Raw genomic sequence first — 26,169 nt, forward strand, 5'->3', positions numbered from 1 at the left:
CTATTTAAAGACAAGACTCTCGTTAATCTAACCACACTGTCCAATTTCAAAAAGGCTTTACAACGAAAGCAAAACATTAGATTATGTCTGCAGAGTACCAAGCCAGAAATAATCAGACACCCATTTTTCAAGCCAGCATATAATGTCACCAAAACCCAGAAGACAGCTAAATGCAGCACTCACCTTTGATGATCTTCATCAGATGACAACCCTAGGACATTATGTTATACAATACATGCATGTTTTGTTCAATCAAGTTCATATTTATATCAAAAACCAGCTTTTTACATTAGCATGTGACGTTCAGAACTAGCATACCCCCGCAAACTTCCGGGGAATTCGCTAACATTTTACTAAATTACTCACGATAAACGTTCACAAAAAGCATAACAATCATTTTAAGAATTATAGATACAGACCTCCTCTATGCACTCGATATGTCCGATTTTAAAATAGCTTTTTGGTGAAAGCACATTTTGCAATATTCTAAGTACATAGCCCAGGCATCACGGGCTCGCTATTTAGACACCCGGCAAGTTTAGCACTCACCATAATCATATTTACTATTATAAAAGTTTGATTACCTTTTGTTGTCTTCGTCAGAATGCACTCCCAGGACTGCTACTTCAATAACAAATGTTGGTTTGGTCCAAAATAATCCATCGTTATATCCGAATAGCGGCGTTTTGTTCGTGCGTTCCAGACACTATCCGAAATGGTAAAGAAGTGTCGCGCGCATGGCGCAATTCGTGACAATAAAATTCTAAATATTCCATTACCGTACTTCGAAGCATGTCAACCGCTGTTTAAAATCAATTTTTACGCCATTTTTCTCGTAGAAAAGCGATAATATTCCGACAGGGAATCTCCTTTTCGGCAAATAGAGGAAAAAATCACAAAGGCGGGGGCGGTCGGGTCACGCGCATAAGCCCAGAGTCCCTTGATCAGCCACTTGAGAAAGGCGATAATGTGTTTCAGCCTGGGGCTGGAATGACGACATTCTGTTTTTTCCCGGGCTCTGAGAGCCTATGGAAGACGTGGGAAGTGTCACGTTAGAGCAGAGATCCTTAGTAAAAGATAGAGATGGAAAAGAAGTTCAAGAAATGGTCAGACAGGCCACTTCCTGTAAAGGAATCTCTCAGGTTTTGACCTGCCATTTGAGTTCTGTTATACTCACAGACACCATTCAAACAGTTTTAGAAACTTTAGTGTGTTTTCTATCCATATGCAATAAGTATATGCATATTCTAGTTACTGGGTAGGAGTGGTAACCAGATTAAATCGGGTATGTTTTTTATCCAGCCGTGTCAATACTGCCCCCTAGCCCTATTAAATAACAAATAATCAAAGACACATGTATTTGAACCCAGCTCTTATCACCTTACCAAACACACATACAGGATGATTGTAAGCATCGTCATGACAACTCTTGTAGGTAGCTACAAGAGTTTACCCTTATGGAAAAACTAAGCGTGAGGTCAGTTGTTCACATGTGAAACCATATGTTGACATGTATTACACTTGGAGTTCACATGTTAAGACCACCTTTTCACATGTGAGGAGAATAATACGTGAATTGCAGATTTTTTATTTGATCCTAGAAGAAAGTCTTTGTCCTCAGGCCTGGAGGGAAGCCAAATAGCGACCCACCTCGACAACATCTGGTGAAATTGCAGAGCGCGAAATTCAAATGATAGAAATAGTAATATTTAACATTCATGAAAATACAAGTGTGATACATCAGAAAAAAGCTTAACTTCTTGTTAATCCAGCCGCTGTGTCAGATTTCAAAAGGCTTTACGGCGAAAGCACACCATGCGATAATCTGAGGACAGCGCCCAGCACACAACAGTGTTAAAAACATTTTCCAACCAAGGCAGGTGCGCCACGAAAGTCAGAAATAGCGATAAAATAAATGCCTTACCTTTGAAGATCTTCTTCTGTTGGCACTCCAAAAGGTCCCAGCTACATCACAAATGGTCCTTTTGTTTGATAAAGTCCTTCTTTATATCTGCAAAAACTCAGTTTAGCTGGCGTGCTTCATTCAATAATCCACCGGTTTCCCTCCTTCAAAATGCATACAAAATTAATCCCAAACATCACCAATAAACTTCTCCAAACAAGTCAAACAATGTTTATAATCAAACCTCAGGTACCTTAATACGTAAGTAAACTATACAATTTAAGACGGAGAATCGTTATTGTCTTTACAGGAGATAAACAACAAAGTATGCGTTCTCATCCACGCGCGTGAAAACATTACAGCCAAAATGGGAGCCACTTACAAAAACTACAAATTCTAGCAAATTTTTCCCAAAACAAGCCTGAAACTCTTTCTAAAGACCGTTGACATCTAGTGGAAGCCCTAGGAACTGCAATCTGGGAGGTTTTCCCTTCATATTAAAAATGACAGCCATTGCAATCAGTGTAGGGCTGCATTTTTTTTCTGGATGGTTTGTCCATGCCATATCTGTTCTGTTATACTCACAGACATTATTTCAACAGTTTTAGAAACTTTAGAGTGTTTTCTATACGCATATCCTAGCTTCTGGGCCTGAGTAACAGGCAGTTTACTTTGGGAACGATTCTCATCCAGACGTCAAAATACTGTCCCCTAGCCCAAAGAGGTTTTAAAGAAATTAACAACAGACTTTCAGCATGCTTATAGAGAAAGGCACTCAACATGTACTGCACTGACACAAATGACTGATGATTGGTTGGAAGAAATTGATAATAAGAAGATTGTGGGAGCTGTACTGTTAGATTTCAGTGCAGCCTTCGATATTATTGACCATAACCTGTTGTTGAAAAAATGTATGTGTTATGACTTTTCAACCTCTGCCATATCATGGATTCAGAGATATCTCTCTAATAGAACTCAAGGGTTTTCTTTAATGGAAGCTTCTCTAATGTCAAACATGTAAAGTGTGGTGTACCACAGGGCAGCTTTCTAGGCCCTCTACTGTTTTCTATTTTTACCAATGATATACCACTGGCATTAAACCATATATATGCAACAGCAACCACAGTTAATGAAGTCACTGAAACCCTTAACAAAGAGTTGCGTTCTGTTTTGGAATTGGTGGCCAGTAATAAACTGGTCCTGAACATCTCTAAAACTAAAAGCATCGTATTTGGTACAAATCATTCCTTAAAATCTAGACCTCAGCTGAATCTGGTAATGAATGGTGTGGCTGTTGAACAAACAAATTGAGGAGACTAAATTACTTGGCGTTACCTTAGATTGTAAACTGTCATGGTCAAAACATATAGATTCAATAGTTGTAAAGATGGGGAGAGGTCTGGCCGTAATAAAGAGATGCTCTGCTTTTTTGACACCACACTCCAAGAAGCAAGTTCTGTAGGCTCTAGTTTTGTCTAATCTTGATTATTGTCCAGTCGTGTGGTCCAGTGCTGCAAGAAAAGACCTAGTTAAGCTGCAGCTGGCCCAGAACAGAGCGGCACATTCTGCCCTTCATTGTAATCAGAGTGCTGATATAAATACTATGCATGCCAGTCTCTCTTTGCTAAGAGTTGAGGAGAGACTGACTGCATCACTTCTTCTTTTTTATAGGAAACATTAATGTGTTGAAAATCCCAAATTGTTTGCATAGTCAACTTACACACACACTTATCCCACCAGACATGCCACCAGGGGTCTTTTCACAGTCCCCAAATCCAGAACAAATTCAAGAAAGCATACAGTTTTATATAGACCCCTTATTGCATGGAACTTCCTTCCATCTCATATTGCTCAAATAAACAGCAAACTTGGTTTAAAAAAAAACTGATTAAGCAACACCTCACATCACAACGCCTCCCCCCCATTTGACCTAGATAATTTGTGTGTATGCATTGATATGTAGGCTATGTGTACGTTTAATTTTTTTGTTATGTAGTTCTGTCCTTGAGCTGTTCTTGTCCATTGATGTTCTGTATTATGTAATTCTGTACTATGTTTCATGTTTTGTGCGGACCCCATCCCTATTAGCTGCTTTTGCAACAGCTAATGGGGATCCTAGTAAAATACCAAATACCAAAATTACATTTTCACATGTGAAAAATGTTCACAAGTGAAAATCTAACACTCATGTATGGACTTCACATTCACGTGAAATTCGAATTTGCAGTTTTACATGTAAAACACGTTCAAATGTTGTTGTATAGTTTCATGGTATAACATGTTGAATTTTTGCATCCCCATATTGTCACATTAACTTCACATAAGATCACATGATGACATGTGATTGTGATCACATGCCAAATGTATGTGTTTTTTTCCATAAGCGTAGTGTAAAACATAACATTACGTTTGTGATATTTCAACAGCCAGAGGTAAAAGGATTAACTTGTTATCTTGAAAGGAAAGTGTTATTATAATGTTAGCGGGCGGTAGCCGTTTGTGTGGTGTGCATGCTGAGCTGTGTATGTGTCTGTGTGTGTACAGATTGGGGTTGTGATTGCACCAAGCATCAATAGGCTCAACAGGCTGGTATTTGCACTAAAAGACCAACAATGGTCTTTGGGAACCTATTCCTTATGTAGTGCACTACTTTTGACCAAAGCCCTATGGGTCCATTTGGGATATGTCTGTAGCTTCCATAAGAACCACTAGCACCACTGATCAGGAGAGCTGGACATGATTACTGTTCTTCTTCTGATGACCAACCAACCGTGATTAAAGCTGTACCTGATAATATTGTTCTATCTCAGATAGCACCCTATTCCCTATATAGTGCACTACATTTGAACAGGGCCCATAGGCACCCTATGCATTTGGGACGCAGTCTGTGTAATCATAAGACTATTGTGGGTCAAATAGCAGCCTGGTGAGCCTGTTGATGCTTGGTGCATTTGGGACGTACACTATACCATTCGTCTCATGAGAGAGCCCAGACAAACAGCATTATAATGACCATGTATACAGTGGTCCTTGACCTCTAATGGAGCAGACCAGACCTGCGTCGAATTCAGTATCTGAAATAGTTTCAAGTACTGTACTTGAGCTGTGCTTGATTTAGTTTGCCTGCTACTATAACACCACTAATCAAATAGTCCCAATAAATGTAAACGCCATGCTAAATCAAGCCCAAACACCTAAATTACTATAAAGTATGGTCTAACACAGGGGTGGGCAATTACAGTCCTTGGGGGCCTGATTGGTGTCACAGTTTTTCCCCAGCCCCAGCTAACACACCTAAGCAAGATCTTCAGTTCAGAATGTAATTTGATTAATTAGCTGTGTTTCCTAGGGATGGAGAAAAAGTGTGCCACCAATAACATACAATTACATATAGAACATGAGCATGGTGCATTCAATGCAATAATTTTTTATTTGATTCTTGCTAGGTCCAACCATATGTAAAATGTACGCACACATGACTGTAAGCCGCATTTGATAAAAGCGTCTGCTTAATTATTATTATTATATTATAGGATATCTGGCTCCTAAGCTGTCTTGACTCCTAACATCTGACCTGTGACCCCCACAGCTCCACTCAGACATGGACCTAGGGGACGGTTCCATCAAGTACATCCTGTCAGGCGACGGTGCGGGCACCACCTTCACCATTGACGACAGTACAGGCGACATCCATGCTATCAAAAGGCTGGACCGTGAGGTGAAGGCCCAGTACCTTCTGCGAGCCCAGGCCTGGAACAGACAGACAGACCGACCCCTGGAGCCTGAGTCTGAGTTTATCGTCAAAATCCAGGATATCAATGATAATGAACCTAAGTTCTTGGAAGGGCCCTACCAGGCCACCATACCTGAGATGTCATCCATCGGTGAGTCAAGGGAGATTCTGGTGGTCAGAGACAAAGTCCCGATTCCCCATTCTTCTCCGAAAGTGTGCACTTGCACTCTGTCTCGCATCGATTTTAAAATAGTAGAAAAGTCCCTCAAGCCAATGATTAGACGCATTAAAAAAAAATCCATGACAGGAAGTGTGCAAGTGCACACTTTGGAAGAACTGTGGATAATTGGGTCATAGCCAGAGTGTGCATCCAAAATGGCACCCGATTCCCTACATAGTGCACAACTTTTGACCAGGGCCATTTCAGACCAAGCTGGACATTGTGCTGCTGCTTCTGAACATTCAATTCATCCATTCATTCAGTTAGCAAACTCTGTTTAAAATTCTCTCTATAAAGGTTGTTGTGGTTATTCACAGCAGTGTATTTATGTAGTGTATGATGGTATGGAGATGAGGATGTTTCAGTCTGTGAACATAATAGGCAAGTTATTGATGGCTCTGCAATATCATCATTATGCCATCAAAATGATGCACTAGTGGGATACAATATTTATAAATCCACCAGTGAGTGCAGGTACAGACACAGTTGCCTTTATAGCCTATACCATTCGCCAACATTGAAGCAGTTTTATGTAGATGAACAGGCCATTTTTTAAACAGGCCTTGTTGAAATAACCATACAAATAGAATGAGTCATTCCAATTGTGTGGAAATAACATTGCTCACCATGTCACTCTCTTCTTCTCCTCCCTCCCTCCTTCCTTTCCTAGGCACTGAGGTGATTCGGATGACAGCCACAGATGCAGATGACCCTACGTATGGTAACAGTGCCAGGGTGGTCTACAGCATCCTACAGGGACAGCCATACTTCTCTGTAGAGGCCAAGACTGGTATGTGAGCACAGGGGACGTTTGGAAAAAATAATAATCGGACCTGCATTAACGATAGCAATTACAGCATTTGTGTTTTAGTTATGTTAGTAGATTGCCATGTTTTGGCAAAGAGCTGAGGCACTTACGTTTGCTCCTCCCAGAAGTACACACATACAAACACACAGGCTGAGGGCAAAAAAACAACAGATTTGAAATGTATCAACTTGGTTAAGAATGCCCTCTTGTGGCTGCCAATGGTAACAACTGGAAATCAATGAAGACACCTGTGCATCCCAAATGGCACCCTATTTCCTCCATAGTGCACTTAGGGCTCTGGTCCTTAAAAAGTGCATTGGCAAAAGGGTGCCATTTGGGTTACTGTCCAAGACACATCCCTAATCTGCCTGACGACTGCACTGCTGACCCTCCCAATCACACTGTTTCTAATCGTGACCTCTCTTTCCTCTTGCCCCCCCCACTTTCTTTCCTCTTGTCCCCCCCCCCCCTCCCATGTTTCTCTCCGTCCCCCAGGCGTGGTGCGTGTGTCTCTGGCGGGCATGGACCGCGAGGTCAGGGAGAACTACTCCGTCATCATCCAGGCCAAGGACATGGGAGGCCAGCTAGGGGGTCTGGCCGGAACCACAGTGGTCAACATCACCCTCAGTGACGTCAATGATAACCCACCCATGTTTGATCAGAGTAAGATCCAGAGACTCCTCTCCTCATGTGCCATATTTGTTTATTTTAATTCCCTTCTTCAATTTATGCTCAAGACTGTTGACTTCCTTGTCTTCATTCTTGTTAACCCTCTCCTTCCCTCTTACATTTTAGTCAGTTAGCAGATGCTCTTATCCAGAGCGACTTACAGTAGTGAGTGCATACATTTTAATAAATTTTTCGTACTCTCCTCGTGCTCTTTCTTTTCTTCCCACTCCTCTTGCTCTTTCTCTCCTGAAGTCTCATCTTCCTCTTATGTCCTTCTCTTGCTCTGTCTCTCCAGCGCTCTCCTCCATTTCATCCACAGTGTATCTCCTCGCTTATCCATCTCCTTCAGATTCTGCTCTCTCTCTCCTCCCGCATCATAATTTTCTTTGGCCACCAGTCAGTCACCAGCACATTAACCCTTCCCCTCTCTGTCATTACTTTTTATGTCATCATCATCCATCCATCCAGTCCCCCAGCCTCTCACTGATCTCCTTCTCTCCACCCACCCCTCTCCTCTCTTTCTCCCTCTCCCTCAATTTATTAAGGGCTTTATTGGCATGGGGAAACATGTTAACATTGACAAAGCAAGTGAAGTAGATAAAAAACAAAAGTGAAATAAACAATAAAAATTATCAGTAAACATTACACTTATGAAAGTTCAAAAAGAATAAAGACATTTCAAATGTCATATTGTGTGCAAATAGTTAAAGTACAAAAGGGAAGATAAATAAACAAAGACATGGTTTGTATTTACAATGTTCTTCACTGGGTGCCCTTTTCTTGTGGCAAAAGGTCACAAATCTTGCTGCTGTGATGGCACACCGTGGTATTTCACCCAATAGATATGTGAGATTATCGAAATTGTGTTTGTTTTTGAATTCTTTGTGAGTCTGTGTATTCTGAGGGAAATATGTCTCTCTAATATGGTCATACATTTAGCAGGAGGTTAGGCAGTCCACCGCATTTTGTGTGCAGTGTGCACATAGCCTGTCTTCTCTTGAGAGGCAGGTCTGCCTACGGCGGCCTTTCTCAATAGCAAGGCTATGCTCACTGAGTCTGGACATCGTCAAAGCTTTTCTTAAGTTTGGGTCAGTCACAGTGGTCATGTATTCTGCCACTGTGTACTCTCTGTTTATGGCCAAATAGCATTCTAGTTTGCTCAGTTTTTTTGTGAATTCTTTCCAATGTGTCAACTAAGTTTCTCTCTCGTTACCCGGCAACCAGTCCTATTCCGGACCCATGCTGTCTTTGATTGGCCCCATTCCTGCTCTCCTCATTAACATCCTCATCAGGTCATCTGTCTATCCCTCTCTCAATCTCTTTCTCCCTCTGATCTGGCTATCCTCGGCCGCAAGTCATCCCCTAGCTGTCTGCCTGACTGGTGGTCTCGTCTCCTCCTCGGAACCCCACCACCACCACCCTTATTTCTCTCTCTTCCCCCTTCCCTCTCTTCTCTCCAATTAGTGACATCACTTAAGTGAGACTTTAATACATTGTGAGATGCTATGGGGGCACTTGTCTGACAACCATAATGTGTGACCGCTTCAGTTCGGACAGTAAGGAGCACCTCAAATTGGGAACCTCTTTCACCTGTTTTTGAAAAGAGGTTAAATTGTTGAAATAAAATTTTTGTTGACCCATACGACAATACACCCCAATTTACGAACCGGCTCTCAGTCTGAAGCAATTTGTGCTCCATAGTTTGTGCTCTCGGTTCATGGGTTTGTCCTCTTTATGTCTTGGTGTAATTTAAGAGGTTTGGTGCCCTCTAGAGGAAGAATGGCCAAACACGTTCTAAAACTGCTCTATCGACTAAAACTTGATTTCTCTCCGTCTACCTTTTGCTGACATAGTACCCAACCTGACACACAACAAAAGATATTCACAAAAAATAATCCCTCAAACGCACAGTTGTTATTGATATTCACCCAGGGCTCAGGGCTAAAAACCTTAGAACATCAACCAGCAAACATCATGAGTATAAATGAAACAACCCATGTTTTGTTATGGAAATTTAAGGCCACACAGCTCTGTGGTTGAATTGGACACCACCTCAATATTAAACATCTGTTTTTCTAATAACTACATTTATTTGGAATGTGAATACATTTCTAAATATGGGGAGGATAGAAGATATAAGAGCTGACCAAATATCCGTTGAACTGATTTGAACCTGGATTAACCTGTCGTTTGTTCTCTCTCTCTCTCTTTCACCATTCCTCCCTTCACCTTCTCAGAGCTGTACCAGATGAGTGTTCCAGAGTCGGCTCCGGTGTCGTCTGTTGTGGGTCGTATTCGGGCGAAGGACCGTGACATTGGCATCAATGCAGAGATGAGGTACAGCATAATCGACGGAGACGGGAGGGACACCTTCGACATCAACACAGACCCAACCAACCTGTTTGGCATCATCACCATCAAAAAGGTACAGAGGGTAGACATCAATGAAAGATAACATCAATAAAAGCACACGCACACACACACACACACACACACACACACACACACACACACACACACACACACACACACACACATAGGATAGACATCAATGAAAGGTCATGACATGCTTTCAGAACCACTGACACGAGTCAACACAGCAGTTATGAGTCACATTGACCTCAATTAAGTCCAGAGAACAAGTTTAGAATCATTATTTGATTGATAAACAGCTGATTTTCTCTTAATGGATTCTTTCTCAACATACCTGTAAACCTCTGCTTGTTTAGTGAAGGTGTCTTGGGGCCTGATTCAGACTTGAGATAGACTTAAGTCTACATCGTAAACCTACATCTTTACTTGAGTATTTATATGATTGATACCTACCTATGATACACCATATCTACTAACGCTGTCAGCATGTCTCTCTCATCTAGCCTCTGAACTTTGAGACCAAGGCGAGCTACACTCTGAAGATAGAAGGAGCCAACACACACCTTGACCACCGTTTTCCAGATAAGGGCCCGTTCAGCCATGTCACCATCGTTCACGTCAGCGTAGAAGATGTGGACGAGCCCCCAGAGTTTAGCTCGGCTGCCTACTACATAGAGGTCCCTGAGGACACAGAGATCAGCACAGTGTTTATGACGGTCTCCGCTAGAGACCCCGATGCTGCCAACACCTCCATCAGGTGAGGATGGGGTTAAAACCACAACAAAATAACACCCAATATGTTCTAATTAACCAACACTGTCCATATAATGGAATCATGTGGCCAAAAGGGGGCAGTATGATACCAGATGGGGGCAGTATGATATTGGAGTCTAAAAGGCTATGTTCAAAAGCCATTGAGCTGATGTGACAGCTCTGAGTGATAGAGACAGTAGGCTATGTGATTTTAGTTAATTGGATGAGGATGGTGGTAATGATGATGACCTGTCGAGGACCCTAATCAGTCAAAGCTTACTGCCATTGTGTGGTTTTAGGGGACTTTCCCATTATTTTCAATGATGCAGAGTCAGTGTGTTTACCTCACTCTCAGAGCAGATATTGGGTTGGAAGGGAGCTGTGCACCCCAAATGTTACCCTATTCCCTGTATACTGCATTACTTTTGACCAGAGCCCTATGGGCCCAAATAGGGTGCAATTTGAGACGCAGCAGCCTCACTCTCCAGACCGTACCTCTAATTAATTAAACGTTCAGCCTGCTGCACAGACCCTATGGACGCTCTACTCTAGAGCATCTGGTTAAATTGTGTTTCGGAGGATTATTTTAAATCTCTAAATGGTTAAATACATGTGATTATTAAAAAAAGATGTTTGCTTTATTTACTGTCATCCTAAACTAAGATATTTCATTCCTTTGCCATATCTAATTAATGTATATTACACAACTTTCCATGATGTGGACAGTACAGTATGTGTTACTACATTACCAAGCTCACATGTTGATGGTGGGAATTACACATCCTTTTTATTTCACATTGGTGATGTTAGTATATAAGTTCAAAGTCAACACGTTGACATAAGAACAATTGCTTAAAATAGATCAATATCTTGAGTTTTGTACCGTTGATTTTGTCAAACACAGCTATCATTTTTTTTTTCTCAAATGGAACGGATAATTCTTGGTGGACTCTCTGTAAAAGTCACTGGCCATACACCAATGCAACGGATTTTAAATGTAATCTATCACTTCAAAGTACTTTTTCTTCTCATGGCTAAATACCAGGAAGTTTGAAAAGACAGGCCGAATGTGCGGGGAGCTTATATTCAAAAGTTCTCCTTGACTGACAGCTCTTTGAAACACCTTTGTCATGCAAGTTGGACGCAGTGAGCAGTGTTTGCAATAAAATCAACAGTGTAACATTTCTAGTGTTGATTAAGTTGTTAAATTAACTCTGTGAGTGTTAAATTAACAGTAATTGGTATAAAATAACCATTATAACCAAAATGACAACCATTATAACCAGTAAACCAAAACGACACCCATCATTATCATATTTCCCAGCATAATCTATTGCAGTTTGATTTTCAGAGTTGGTTGTTTTAATATCTATGTTTTTGCATGTTGATTGATTAATTAATATTATGCTAATATAAATAACATACATTTTTCTAAGCTAATTCAATATGTTATATGGACTTAATGTACCCCTTACTGAAATAGTTGTGCCAGTTCAGAATATTATCGCTTCTTTACGAGATAAATTGCATAAAAATTGATTTTAAACAGCGGTTGACATGCTTCGAAGTACAGTAATGGAATATTTAGAATTTTTTTGTCACGAATTGCGCCATGCGCACGACCCTGATTTACCATTTCGGATAGTGTCTGGGACGCACGAACAAAACGCCGCTATTCGGATATAACGATGGATTATTTTGGACCAAACCAACATTTGTTATTGAAGTAGCAGTCCTGGGAGTGCATTCTGACGAAGACAACAAAAGGTAATCGAACTTTTATAATAGTAAATCTGATATTGGTGAAGGCTAAACTTGCCGGGTGTCTAAATAGCTAGCCCGTGATGGCTGGGCTATGTACTTAGAATATTGCAAAATGTGCTTTCACCAAAAAGCTATTTTAAAATCGAACATATCGAGTGCATAGAGGAGTTCTGTATCTATAATTCTTAAAATAATTGTTATGCTTTTTGTGAACGTTTATCGTGAGTAATTTAGTAAATTGTTAGCAAATTCCCCGGAAGTTTGCGGGGGGTATGCTAGTTCTGAACGTCACATGCTAATGTAAAAAGCTGTTTTTTGATATAAATATGAACTTGATTGAACAAAACATGCATGTATTGTATAACATAATGTCCTAGTTGTGTCATCTGATGAAGATCATCAAAGGTTAGTGCTGCATTTAGCTTTCTTCTGGGTTTTTGTGACATTATATGCTAGCTTGAAAAATGGGTGTCTGATTATTTCTGGCTTGGTACTCTGCTGACATAATCTAATGTTTTGCTTTCGCTGTAAAGCCTTTTTGAAATCGGACAGTGTGGTTAGATAAAGGAGAGTCTTGTCTTTAAAATGCTGTGAAATAGTCATATGTTTGAAAAATTGAAGTTTTTGTATTTTTGAGGAATTCGTAATTCGCGCCACGCCTATCATTGGATATTGGAGCAGGTGTTCCGCTAGCAGAACGTCTAGATGTAAGAGGTTAAGAATTATAGATACAGAACTCCTTTATGCAATCGCGGTGTCAGATTTTAAAATAGCTTTTCGGCGAAAGCACATTTTGCGAAATTCTGAGTAGATAGCTCGGCCATCACAGGATAGCTAATTTGACACCCACCAAGTTTGGTGCTCACTAAACTCAGAATTACTATAAGAAAAATTGGATTACCTTTGCTGTTCTTCATCAGAATGCACTCCCAGGACTTCTACTTCAACAACAAATGTTGTTTTGGTTCGAAATAATCCATAGTTATATTCAAATAGCTCCGTTTTGTTCGTGCGTTCAGGTCACTATCCGAAGGGTGACGCGCGAACGCATTTCGTGACAAAAAAATTCTAAATATTCCATTACCGTACTTCGAAGCATGTCAAACGCTGTTTAAAATCATTTTTTATGCTATTTGTCTCGTAAAATAGCGATAATATTCCAACCGGGTGACGTTGTATTCATTCAAAGGCTGAAATAAAAAAAAATAGAATTCTCGTGAATGCGCCTCTCAGTCTCACTGTTCCCAGGCTGACCACTAACAAATTATCCTGCTGCAGACACCCCATTACACTTTCTGGCGCCTTCTGAGAGCCAATAGAAGCCTTAGAAAATGTCACGTTACAGCACAGATGCTGTATTTTCGATAGAGATGCTACAGAAAGACAACAAATTGTCAGACAGGGCACTTCCTGTATGGAATCTTCTCAGGTTTTGGCCTGCCATATGAGTTCTGTTATACTCACAGATACCATTCAAACAGTTTTAGAAACTTTTGAGTGTTTCCTATCCAAATCAACTAATGATATGCATATTCTAGTTTCTGGGCAGGAGTAGTAACCAGATTAAATCGGGTACATTTTTTATCCGGCCGTGAAAATACTGCCCCCTATCCCAAACAGGTTAAGGTAGACTCATACCTTAGTCTTCCCAACCTGGCAGTCATTTTGAATGCAACCTGGCAGTCATTTTGAATGCAAATTTTGGATAGCCCCACTCTGGCTGGATTCCAATAGGAATTACACATCATTTTGTGACTTACAGTCTTTATTTTGCATGTACAGTGGGGGAAAAAAGTATTCGATCCCCTGCTGATTTTGTGCGTTTATTTGAACAGTGAGAGACAGAATAACAACAAAAAAATCAAGAAAAATGCATATCAAAAATGTTATCAAATGATTTGCATTTTTATGAGGGAAATAAGTATTTGACCCCTCTGCAAAACATGACTTAGTACTTGGTGGCAAAACCCTTGTTGGCAATCACAGAGGTCAGACGTTTCTTGTAGTTGGCTACCAGGTTTGCACACATCTCAGGAGGGATTTTGTCCCACTCCTTTTGCAGATCTTCTCCAAGTCATTAAGGTTTCGAGGCTGACGTTTGGCAACTCGAACCTTCAGCTCCCCCACGGATTTTCTATGGGATTAAGGTCTGGAGACTGGCTAGGCCACTCCAAGACCTTAATGTGCTTCTTCTTGAGCCATTCCTTTGTTGCCTTGGCCGTGTGTTTTGGGTCATTGTCATGCTGGAATACCCATCCACGACCCATTTTCAATGCCCTGGCTGAGGGAAGGAGGTTCTCACCCAAGATTTGACGGTACATGGCCCCATCAAATGATGCGGTGAAGTTGTCCTGTTCCCTTAGCAGAAAAACACCCCCAAAGCATAATGTTTCCACCTCCATGTTTGACGGTGGAGATGGTGTTCTTGGGGTCATAGGCAGCATTCCTCCTCCTCCAAACACGGCGAGTTGAGTTGATGCCAAAAAGCTCCATTTTGGTCTCATCTGACCACAACACTTTCACCAGTTGTCCTCTGAATCATTCAGATGTTCATTGGCAAACTTCAGACGGGCATGTATCTGTATTCTTGAGCAGGGGGACCTTGCGGGCGCTGCAGGATTTCAGTCCTTCACGGCGTAGTGTGTTACCAATTGTTTTCTTGGTGACTATGGTCCCAGCTGCCTTGAGATCATTGACAAGATCCTCCCGTGTAGTTCTGGGCTGATTCCTCACCGTTCTCATGATCATTGCAACTCCACGAGGTGAGATCTTGCATGGTGCTCCATGCCGAGGGATATTGACAGTTCTTTTGTGTTTCTTCCATTTGCGAATAATCGCACCAAATGTTGTCACCTTCTCACCAAGCTGCTTGGCGATGGTCTTGTAGCCCATTCCATCCTTGTGTAGGTCTACAATCTTGTCCCTTACATCCTTGGAGAGCTCTTTGGTCTTGGCCATGGTGGAGAGATTGGAATCTGATTGATTGATTGCTTCTGTGGACAGGTGTCTTTTATACAGGTAACAAACTGAGATTAGGGGCATTCCCTTTAAGAGTGTGCTCCTAATCTCAGCTCGTTACCTGTATAAAAGACACCTGGGAGCCAGAAATCGTTCTGATTGAGAGGGGGTCAAATACTTATTTCCCTCATTTTGTTATTATACTGTCTCTCACTGTTGAAATTCACCTACCATTAAAATTATAGACTGATCATTTCTTTGTCAGTGGGCAAACGTACAAAATCAGCAGGGGATCAAATACTTTTTCCCCCCACTGTAAACCATGAGATTCGGGCCACTTTATTATGGTAAAACTAGGACCTCAAAATAAGGCCTTATGTGTTCTATTGTGTTGTATTGTTGAAGATTAAAATGGTAATGATAACATATTCACTTAGGCTCTCACTTGGTGAAAGGCATGAGACTGAACATAGATGAATGCAACAACCATGTCTTTGTCATGGGTTGTAACTCTACAATTCACATGAAAAGCAAGGCACTCTTGGAAATATGCAATTAAGGCTTTACACTAAGCAGTGGGTTAATTTAACACTGAAAAGTGTGGACCTGTACAGAAACTGGACCCATTTTAAATGTAACACTTTCACTGTTGATTTGACACTGGAGAATTTGCTTCGAAGGTATTAGTGAATGCCGTAACAGTGAGTTAGTGTAAAATTGTAATGCCACTGGTGTTGGAAAGTTTCGGTGTTAAAAGGGTAACACTTTGAAAAGGGTAAATTCAACACTAGAACGGCATAACAGCCATTACAATGTGCCCGTCCTCCTATAGCTCCTTCCACCAGCCTCCTCTGGTCTCAGAGTAGGATCAGACCCCCTGTCCTTGTAGCGTTATTAATTGTTATATAAAAGGCTAAACTGATCCTAGATCAGCACTACTTCTTTGAGAAACTATGAATATGGGCATAAACTGTGTCCTGAAGTAGTGCTCCCCTCTCTATTCAGCTTGCTTCTTCTCTGAGTTCCTGTCTGTCTACTCATTGTTGTGTGGAGTTCTCTGAGGAGCATGGAGCATGTTATGGCAGGAGATGAGTCAGGCTGTGCAGCACAGCCCATCCCAGTGCAGGCACACACCCACCCCAGCTCTGTACTGCAGGCCTGTGTCTTTAGCTTAATTTGGCAGAGGGCAGAGATATATCTGATTAGACCTTATCACAACTGGGACGGTTTGAGGGAGTTTGTCATACCTCCAACCTTTGCCACAACACCTTATCAGGCTAACACATACGTGTATTAATCTGCACTCGTGTATGCTCACATACAGACACACACACACACACACACACACACGCACACACACACACACACACACACACACACACACACACACACACACACACACACACACACACACACACACACACACACACACACACATTAAGCTCAGCAATAGATAAAGATATGTACATAAATACCAGATGAGTGTTACTCAACATTGGTTACCCTTGTTTCCCTCTGTCACCAGGTATTCCATAGAGAGGAACACTGACCTGGGGAAATACTTCTATATTGACATCACTTCCGGGGCGTTGATGACAGTGCTTCCTTTGGACAGAGAGGAGTTCTCCTGGCATAACATCACCGTCCTGGCCATGGAGATGAGTAAGTCCAAAAAAAAGTGCACTGCATAGTGAACATGGTGCCATTTGGGATGAAGCCACATACACATACAGTACATACACACATCTGGTTTGTTTTGAATGACATCACCATATTGCATTGTGTGATCATTTAAATCAGATCTGTACACAGCTGGTATTCAGAACCCAGGAGAGTCACCTTCAGTCCTCTTGTTTTGTTTGTGTTTGTTTGGAACGCACACTAACGAGGGGAGTTACTTTTAATGAATGACTTAATTGAATAAACTACACCTCAATGTTGTATCTTTCCCATTATGGCGTCTGTGAGTGTACGGGCAGTGCCATTGAGGACATCTCCATTTTGAACTAGTCAATTTTCTTTTTCTACTACTTCTACGAGTTGGTAAACAAACTGAAGTTGTGCATGCTGCCACCTGGAGTGTGTTATTTGAACAGGTATAAAGCCAAGGTTACTGCCATCTGCAGTTCTGGAATGTTTGCTCACAAGGATAATTCATTGGCTGATGCCTCCTCATGACCTGGATGGAATTATGTGATCTTTCCTTAACCCATAGGAAGTCCCACCCAGTTGACTACTTAAAAGTGGTGAAAGTCCTCAATGGTGCTGCCCATGCTAAAACTGGCTTTTGGGCACCAGAATTCTCTATACATCTCTATGATAGAGACAATGAGAGAACAATGGGTGAGGGAGAAAGAAAATTAGTGAGGGGAGACAAAATTAAAGAGAAGTGGAATGGGAACGAGTGCCTTCTGAGTCTACAACAAGCGTGCTGGGAGGGCTTGTCTTGTAACTAGTAAGGCCACAGGGTGAGATGGGGAGAGAGATTGTTTTTACTGGGGTCTACACACACACACAAACACACTGAGAGGCAGCACAGAACCATTTACCCTCAGCCAGACAGTGCCAAAGTCAAGCTATTGAGTGATTGATCGTTTGATGAAACCTGAGAAAGTAGTTACTGCCAGCTAATTGCATTTCCATTGCCAATTACAAAGCTGATTAAGGCATGCAAATGGCCATTGGTATAATAGAGAATAACTGAATTGTAATCTTATTCTGAGCGACCTAATGTGCCCCAGGCCCAGTGTACTGTAAGTGGAGGCACGATAAAGATAGAGGAAAGAAGGCAGAGTTGACTGCTCAGCATGATTCGCTGCAGTGTTCATTTTGCAAGTCTTTTTTAATTTCTTATTTAGTCTAGTCTTAGTCTTTTTGACTAAAATATCATGAAATCATGTTTTTGTCATTTGAATAATGTTTAGTCTATTGTCAAAATGAAGAAAAAAACATGTGCCATTTTAGTCTTTGACATTTGTATTGCCTCATTAACCTATAGTAAACATAAATCCCTGCCATTTTCACTAATATACATAGACTTGTCCTACCAACATATATCATAACATCCTATTCTCTTCCCAACAGCAAAAATATGACAAACATATATAAGAATTGTAATATATATATATATATATTATTTAACTAGGCAAGTCATTTAAGAACAAATTCTTAATTACATTGACGGCCTACCCCGGACGACACTGGGCCAATTGTGCGCCGCCCTATGGGACTCCCAATCACAGCCGAATGTGATACAGCCTGGATTCGAACCAGGGACTCTAGTGACACCTCTTGCACTGAAATGCAGTGCCTTAGACTGCTGTGCCACTCGGGAGCGTAGAATACACTATATATGTAAAAGTATGTAGACACCTCTTCAAATTAGTGGATTCGGCTATTTCAGCCACACCCATTGCTGACAGGTGTGTAAAATTGAGCACACAGCCATGTAAGTTCCATAGACAAACATTGGCAGTAGAATTACCTTAATGAAGAGCTCAGTGACTTTCAACGTGGCACTGTCATAGGATGCCACCCTTCCAACAAGTCAGTTGGTCAGATTTCTGCCCTGCTAGAGCTGCCTCAGTGAACAGTAAGTGCTGTTATTGTGAAGTGGAAACGTCTCGGAGCAAGTACGGCTGAGACGCAAAGTTGTAGGCCACACAAGCTCACAGAACGGGACTGCCGAGTGCTGAAGTGCGTAACGCATAAAAAATTGTCTGTCCTTGGTTGCTACACTCACTACCAAGTTCCAAACTTCTTCTGGAAGCAACTTGGGGACAATAACTGTTTTTCGGGAGCTTCATGAAATGGTTTCCCTGGCTGACAGCACACAAGGCTAAGATCACCATGCGCAATGCCAAGTGGTGGCTGGAGTGGTGTAAAGCTCAGCGCCATTGGACTATGGAGTAGTGGAAACGTATTCTCTCGAGTGATGAATCAAGCTTCACCATCTGGCAGGCCAACAGACAAATCTGGGTTTGGCGGATGCCAGGAGAACGTTACCTGCCCGAATGCATAGTGCCAACTGTAAAGTTTGGCTGGAGGACGAATAATCGTCTGGGGCTGTTTTTCATGGTTCGTGCTAGGCACCCTTAGGGCTATGCGTCCCGTCAGCAGGACACCGGTCGACAATTTCCGGTGAAATCGGAGGGCGCGCAATTCAAATAAATAATCGTAATTATGGATATTAAACATCTAGGTATATACAAGTGTCTTATATCAGTTAAAAGCTTAAATTCTTGTTAATCTAACTGCATTGTCTGATTTACAATAGGCTTTACAGCGAAAGCATGCTATGCGATTGTTTGAGGACGGCACCCCACAACATTTTTCAACCAGGCTTCATAAAATCACAAATAGCGATTAAATAATCACTTACTTTTTGAAAATCTTCCTCTGATTTGCAATCCAAAGGGTCCCAGCTACAACATGCATGGTCGTTTTGTTAGATAAAATCCTTCTTTATATCGCCAAAAATCTGTTTAGTTGGCGCAATCGACTTGAGTTCAACATGCAGACAAAGGAATCGAAAAAGCTACTGCTAAACTTTGTTAACTTCTATGCGCAAGCGTCCCACCCCTGGTACACTCTATCAACAGCAGGTGAAATATCAAGGGCGCCAAATTTGAAAAGAATTAAATGTCATAATTCAAATTTCTCAAACATACAACTATCTTACACCCTTTGAAAGATACACATCTCCTTAACCTGTTAGGGCTAGGGGGCAGCATTGACACGGCTGGATAAAAAACATACCCGATTTAATCTGGTTACCACTCCTACTCAGTAACTAGAATATGCATATACTTATTACATATGGATAGAAAACACCCTAAATTTTCTAAAACTGTTTGAATGGTGTCTGTGAGTATAACAGAACTCAAATGGCAGGTCAAAACCTGAGAGATTCCTTTACAGGAAGTGGCCTGTCTGACCATTTCTGGAACTTCTTTGCCATCTCTATCATTTACTAAGGATCTCTGCTCTAACGTGACACTTCCCACGTCGTCCATAGGCTCTCATAGCCCGGGAAAAAAGAGAATGTCGTCATTCCAGCCCCAGGCTGAAACACATTATCGCCTTTCTCAAGTGGCCCATCAAGAGACACTAGCTTATGCGCGTGACCCCGACCGCCCCCGCCTTTGGGATTTTTTCCTCTGTTTGCCGAAAAGGAGATTCCCTGTCGGAATTTTATCGCTTTTCTACGAGAAAAATGACGTAAAAATTGATTTTAAACAGCGGTTGACATGCTTCGACGTACGGCAATTGAATACTTTGAATTTTATTGTCAGGAATTGCGCCAAGCGCGCGACACTTCTTTACTATTTCGGATAGTGTCTGGAACGCATCGAACAAAACGCCGCTATTCGGATATAACGATGGATTATTTTGGACCAAACCAACATTTGTTATTGAAGTAGACGTCCTGGGTGTGCATTCTGACGAAGACAACAAAAGGTAATGACATTTTTATAATAGTAAATATGATTATGGTGAGTGCTAAACTTGCCGGGTGTCTAAATAGCGAGCCCGTGATGCCTGGGTTATGTACTTAGAATATTGCAAAATGTGCTTTCACCAAAAAGCTATTTTAAAATCGGACATATCGAGTGCATAGAGGAGGTCTGTATCTATAATTCTTAAAATAATTGTTATGCTTTTTGTGAACGTTTATCGTGAGTAATTTAGTAAAATGTTAGCGAATTCCCCGTAAGTTTGCGGGGGGTATGCTAGTTCTGAACGTCACATGCTAATGTAAAAAGCTGGTTTTTGATATAAATATGAACTTGATTGAACAAAACATGCATGTATTGTATAACATAATGTCCTAGGGTTGTCATCTGATGAAGATCATCAAAGGTGAGTGCTGCATTTAGCTGTCTTCTGGGTTTTGGTGACATTATATGCTGGCTTGAAAAATGGGTGTCTGATTATTTCTGGCTTGGTACTCTGCTGACATAATCTAATGTTTTGCTTTCGTTGTAAAGCCTTTTTGAAATCGGACAGTGTGGTTAGATTAACGAGAGTCTTATCTTTAAATGGCTGTAAAATAGTCATATGTTTGAGAAATTGAAGTAATAGGATTTTGAAGATTTTGAAAATCGCGCCACAGGATAGCAGTGGCTGTTACGTAGGTGGGACGAATTCGTCCCGCCTAGCCTAGAGAGGTTAATCTAACCACGTTGTCCGATTTCAAGCATAAAGTTAGATTATGTTACGACAGTACATTGAAAATAGCTGTGTGTAATGTTTTGTCAATGCAAAGACAGGCGCCACCAAAAGCAGAAAACCAGCTAAAATTATGCACTAACCTTTGACAATCTTCATCAGATGACACTCCTAGGACATTATGTTAGACAATACATGCATTTTTTGTTCTATCAAGTTCATATTTATATCCAAAAACAGCGTTTTACAATGGCGTTGATGTTGAGGAAATATTTTCCCTCCAATACCGCCAGTCAATCAGCACAACAAATTAAATAATTACTATTCGAAAACATTGGTAAAATATTATTTTCATTCAAAGAATTATAGATTAACATCTCGTGAACGCAACCGCATTGCCAGATTTAAAAATAACTTTACTAGGAAATCACACTTTGCAATAATCTGAGTACTGCGCTCAGAAAAATAGGCTTGGCGATACAGACTAGGCGCCATGTTGTAGAGATCTAAAATCAAAAATACTATGTAAATATTCCCTTACCTTTGATTATCTTCATCAGAAGGCACTTCCAGGAATCCCAGGTCCATAACAAATTTAGTTTTGTTCGAAAAAGCTCATAATTTATGTCCAAAAAGCTCCGTGTTGTTAGCGCGTCCTGTAGGCTACTCAAAAACATGAACGACGCCCGCCGGACTTGTCTTCACCAAAGAGGGAAAGAAAAATATTTACGTTCGTTCAAACGTCAAACGTTGTATAGCATAAATCATTAGGGCCTTTTTCAATCAGAACTTCAATAATATTCAAGGCGGACGATTGCATTCTCTTTTAAAACGTATTGGAACGAGAGTACCCAAACATGCACTCGTGCGCCAGAGTAGTATCGGCCATCTGCTTATGACCAACGTTGCAAGTCTCTTGTTCGGTCAGTTTTCACAGTAGAAGACTTAAACCACTTTGTAAAGACTGGTGACATCTAGTGGATGGCGTAGGAAGTGCTCAATGATTAATAATTCCCTGTGTGTTTCAATGGCACAGGCTTAAAAGTAATTCAACACATCAGATACCCACTTCCTGTTAGAAATTGTCTCAGGGTTTTGACTGCCATATGAGTTCTGTTATACTTACAGACACCATTCAAACAGTTTTAGAAAATTCAGAGTATTTTCTATCCAAATATGTTAACCGGCTGGATAAAAAACGTACCCGATTTAATCTGATTATTAGTCCTGCCCAGAAACTAGAATATGCATATAATTATTAGCTTTGGATAGAAAACACTCAAGTTTCTAAAACTGTTTGAATGGTGTCTGTGAGTATAACAGAACTCATTTGGCAGGCCAAAACGTGAGAAGATTCTGTACAGGAAGTACCCTGTCTGACCATTTCTTGCCCTTCTTTGTCATCTCTATCCATTACAAAGGATTTCTGCTGTTACGTGACACTTCCTACGGCTCCAATGGGCTCTCAGAGCCCGGGAAAAAGTTGAATGACGTAATTCAAAGCCCTGGCTGAAACACACGAGCGCTTTTGCTAAGTGGTCTATCAGAGGACAAAGGGCTTAGGCTCGTGCACTGGCCGCCCCCGTCTTTCTGTTTTTCCCTCTATTTACCGAAACACAGATTCCCGGTCGGAATATTATCGCTTTTTTACGAGAAAAATTGCATAAAAATTGATTTTAAACAGTGGTTGACATGCTTCGAAGTACGGTAATGGAATATTTAAAAACAAATTGTCACGAAATGTGCCATGCGTGCGACCCTGATTTACCATTTCGGATAGTGTCTAGAACGCACGAACAAAACGCCGCTATTTGGATATAACGATGGATTATTTGGGACCAAACCAACATTTGTTATTGAAGTAGAAGTCCTGGGAGTGCATTCTGACGAAGAACAGGAAAGGTAATAACATTTTTCTTATAGTAAATCTGATTTTGGTGAAGGCTAAACTTGCTGGGTGTCTAAATAGCTAGCCCGTGATGGCTGGGCTATGTACTTAGAATATTGCAAAATGTGCTTTCACCAAAAAGCTATTTTAAAATCGGACATATCGAGTGCATAGAGGAGTTCTGTATCTATAATTCTTAAAATAATTGTTATGCTTTTTGTGAACGTTTATCGTGAGTAATTTAGTAAATTGTTAGTAAATTCCCCGGAAGTATGCTAGTTCTGAACGTCACATGCTAATGTAAAAAAGCAGTTTTTTGATATAAACATGAACTTGATTGAACAAAACATGCATGTATTGTATAACATAATGTCCTAGGTGTGTCATCTGATGAAGATCATCAAAGGTTAGTGCTGCATTTAGCTGTCTTCTGGGTTTTTGTGACATTATATGCTAGCTTGAAAAATGGGTGTCTGATTATTTCTGGCTGGGTACTCTGCTGACATAATCTAATGTTTTGCTTTCGCTGTAAAGCCTTTTTGAAATCGGACAGTGTGGTTAGATTAACGAGAGTCTTGTCTTTAAAATGCTGTAAAATAGTCATACGTTTGAAAAATGGAAGTTTTCGGATTTTAGAGGAATTTGTATTTCGCGCCACGCCCATCATTGGATATTGGAGCAGGTGTTCCGCTAGCGGAACATCTAGATGTAAGAGGTTAATAATATGCATATCCTAGCTTCGGAGTTGGTGTAGGAGGCAGTTAAAAATGTGCACATATGTTTTTCAAAATTCTCAATACTGCCCCCTAGCCCCAACAGGTTAAAACAAGTCAAACTATGTTTCTATCTAATCCTCAGGTACCCTAAAATGTAATTAAACTATAATATTTCATACGGAAAGAAGTATGTTTAATAGAAAAGTAATTTTAGCAAGTCCTCTTCGTCGCAAGCCCACAGACTGATTTCCAACTGTGACTCCCAGTACCAAAACTCAACATGTTTCCTCGTTTTGGAAGAAACAAGCCTGAAACCTTGAACAAAGGCTGTTGACATCTAGTGGAAGCCATAGGAATTGCAATCTGGGAGATGGAATTCCATAGGACCCAAAGCTTTCCATTGTAAGAGCATGGGATGTCAAAAAAACCTAGCCCTAAGTAATTCCATTGAAGGTTAAATCTAAATGATTCTGTGCTTCCAACTTTGTGGCAACAGCTTGGGGAAGGTGCTTTCCTGTTTCAGCATGACAATGCCCCGGTTCACAAAGCAAGGTCCATACAGAAATGGTTTGTCGAGATTGGTGTGGAAGAACTTGACAGGCCTGCACAGAGCCCTGTTCTCAACCCCATCGAACACCTTTGGAATGAATTGGAAAGCTGACTGCAAGCCAGGCCTAATCACCCAACATCAGTGCCCGACCTCACTAATGCTCTTGTGGCTGAATGGAAGTCCCCACAGCAATGTTCCAACATCTAGTGGAAAGCCTTCCCAGAAGAAGAGGCTGTTATAGCAGCAAAGAGGGTACCAACTCCATATTAATGCCCATGATTTTTGAATGAGAGGTTCAACCAGCAGGTGTCCACATACTTTGGGTCACATAGTGTATATAACAATTCCTAATTCAGCTTCATAAAGTAGATATTACACATTACATGAAAGAGAGACACAATCACCAGATGGTGCCGCAAAGTAGTATGGGTTGCACCTCCGTCACTTGGTCGAGCCATTTCCATTGTTATCAACACTCCACAGACGCAGGTACTTCAGCCATGTTGGTGTCCAAAAGTTGAATGGGGGATAATGACTTTGAACGGGAGCTGAAGACTGTTTTGCCCAGTGATGTAGTCGAGTCACATTGCAGATAGAAATTCCATGAATAGAGCCAACTTTATTCCTTACTCAACATGTCAGAGAGGCATGTTTGTTCCACATAGCATGTTTCTATCTGAATGTTCCAAAGCATTGTGTCCTGCTGAACACGTTCCGAAACCATGTGTCCTGCTGAACACACCCCAGGTTGTTAGCTAGCTAATGAGGTAACATGATTGAACACGATTTTTATTTATTTTTTATTTAACTAGGCAAGGTGTAACCTAAACAAATGGGTAACGGTCCGGTCCACAAGTAGCCTAGTTTTAGAACAGTTGGTGATATGCTTTATGAATGTAAATTGTGGCCCGCCAACACATGATAGAAAGAAGAATAAAACGTAGCACCGGCATTATGGGTCATATCTTTAGAACGGTAAGGGAAACAATCAAGACGTTTTCGCTGAGAAAAAGATGTAGATTTGGCTAAATTGGCTCCAGAACCTGGCTATGAAATGCAGTGGGGAAAATGTGAGGGTTGAGCGAGACTACAAATTCAGACAACTTTTCTATACTCAAGGGAGAGAAAAACAAAGCTAGACTGTTTTTTACTATTAAACTCAATGCTGCTATTGCTTTTAATTTCGTAAAGCAGCTTATGTTTCTTAACCTCTCTAGGGTCGGCGGGACGAAATCGTCCCACCTACTCAACAGCCAGTTGAATCCCGTGGCGCATTTTTCAAATACCTTAGAAATGCTATTACTTCAATTTCTCAAACATATGACTATTTTACACCATTTTAAAGACAAGACTCTCGTTAATCTAACCACACTGTCCGATTTCAAAAAGGCTTTACAACAAAAGCAAAACATTAGATCATGTCAGCACAGTACCCATTTTTCAAGCTAGCATATAATGTCACATAAACCCAAACCACAGCTAAATGCAGCACTAACCTTTGATGATCTTCATCAGATGACAACCCTAGGACATTATGTTATACAATACATGCATGTTTTGTTCAATCAAGTTCATATTTATATCAAAAACCAGCTCTTTACATTAGCATGTGACGTTCAGAACTAGCAAACTTCCGGTGAATTTAATAAATTACTCACGATAA

At 40.9% G+C, this 26,169-nt stretch overlaps 1 protein-coding gene across 2 annotated transcripts in view; it reads left to right on the forward strand.

Annotated features, from left to right (window-relative positions):
- LOC106578590 (cadherin-20) overlaps positions 1–26,169 on the forward strand; it is a 55,963-nt gene that overhangs the window by 14,197 nt on the left and 15,597 nt on the right. For both annotated transcript variants that reach the window (XM_014157580.2, XM_014157579.2), the window contains exons 3-8: positions 5,493–5,787; positions 6,527–6,646; positions 7,160–7,327; positions 9,571–9,758; positions 10,210–10,463; positions 16,707–16,843. In XM_014157580.2, coding sequence (XP_014013055.2) covers positions 5,493–5,787; positions 6,527–6,646; positions 7,160–7,327; positions 9,571–9,758; positions 10,210–10,463; positions 16,707–16,843 — 1,162 coding nt within the window. The remainder of the gene's footprint in view (positions 1–5,492; positions 5,788–6,526; positions 6,647–7,159; positions 7,328–9,570; positions 9,759–10,209; positions 10,464–16,706; positions 16,844–26,169) is intronic.

Source organism: Salmo salar, chromosome ssa19 (assembly GCF_905237065.1).
Source record: "Salmo salar chromosome ssa19, Ssal_v3.1, whole genome shotgun sequence".
Classification (NCBI taxonomy): Eukaryota; Metazoa; Chordata; class Actinopteri; order Salmoniformes; family Salmonidae; genus Salmo; species Salmo salar.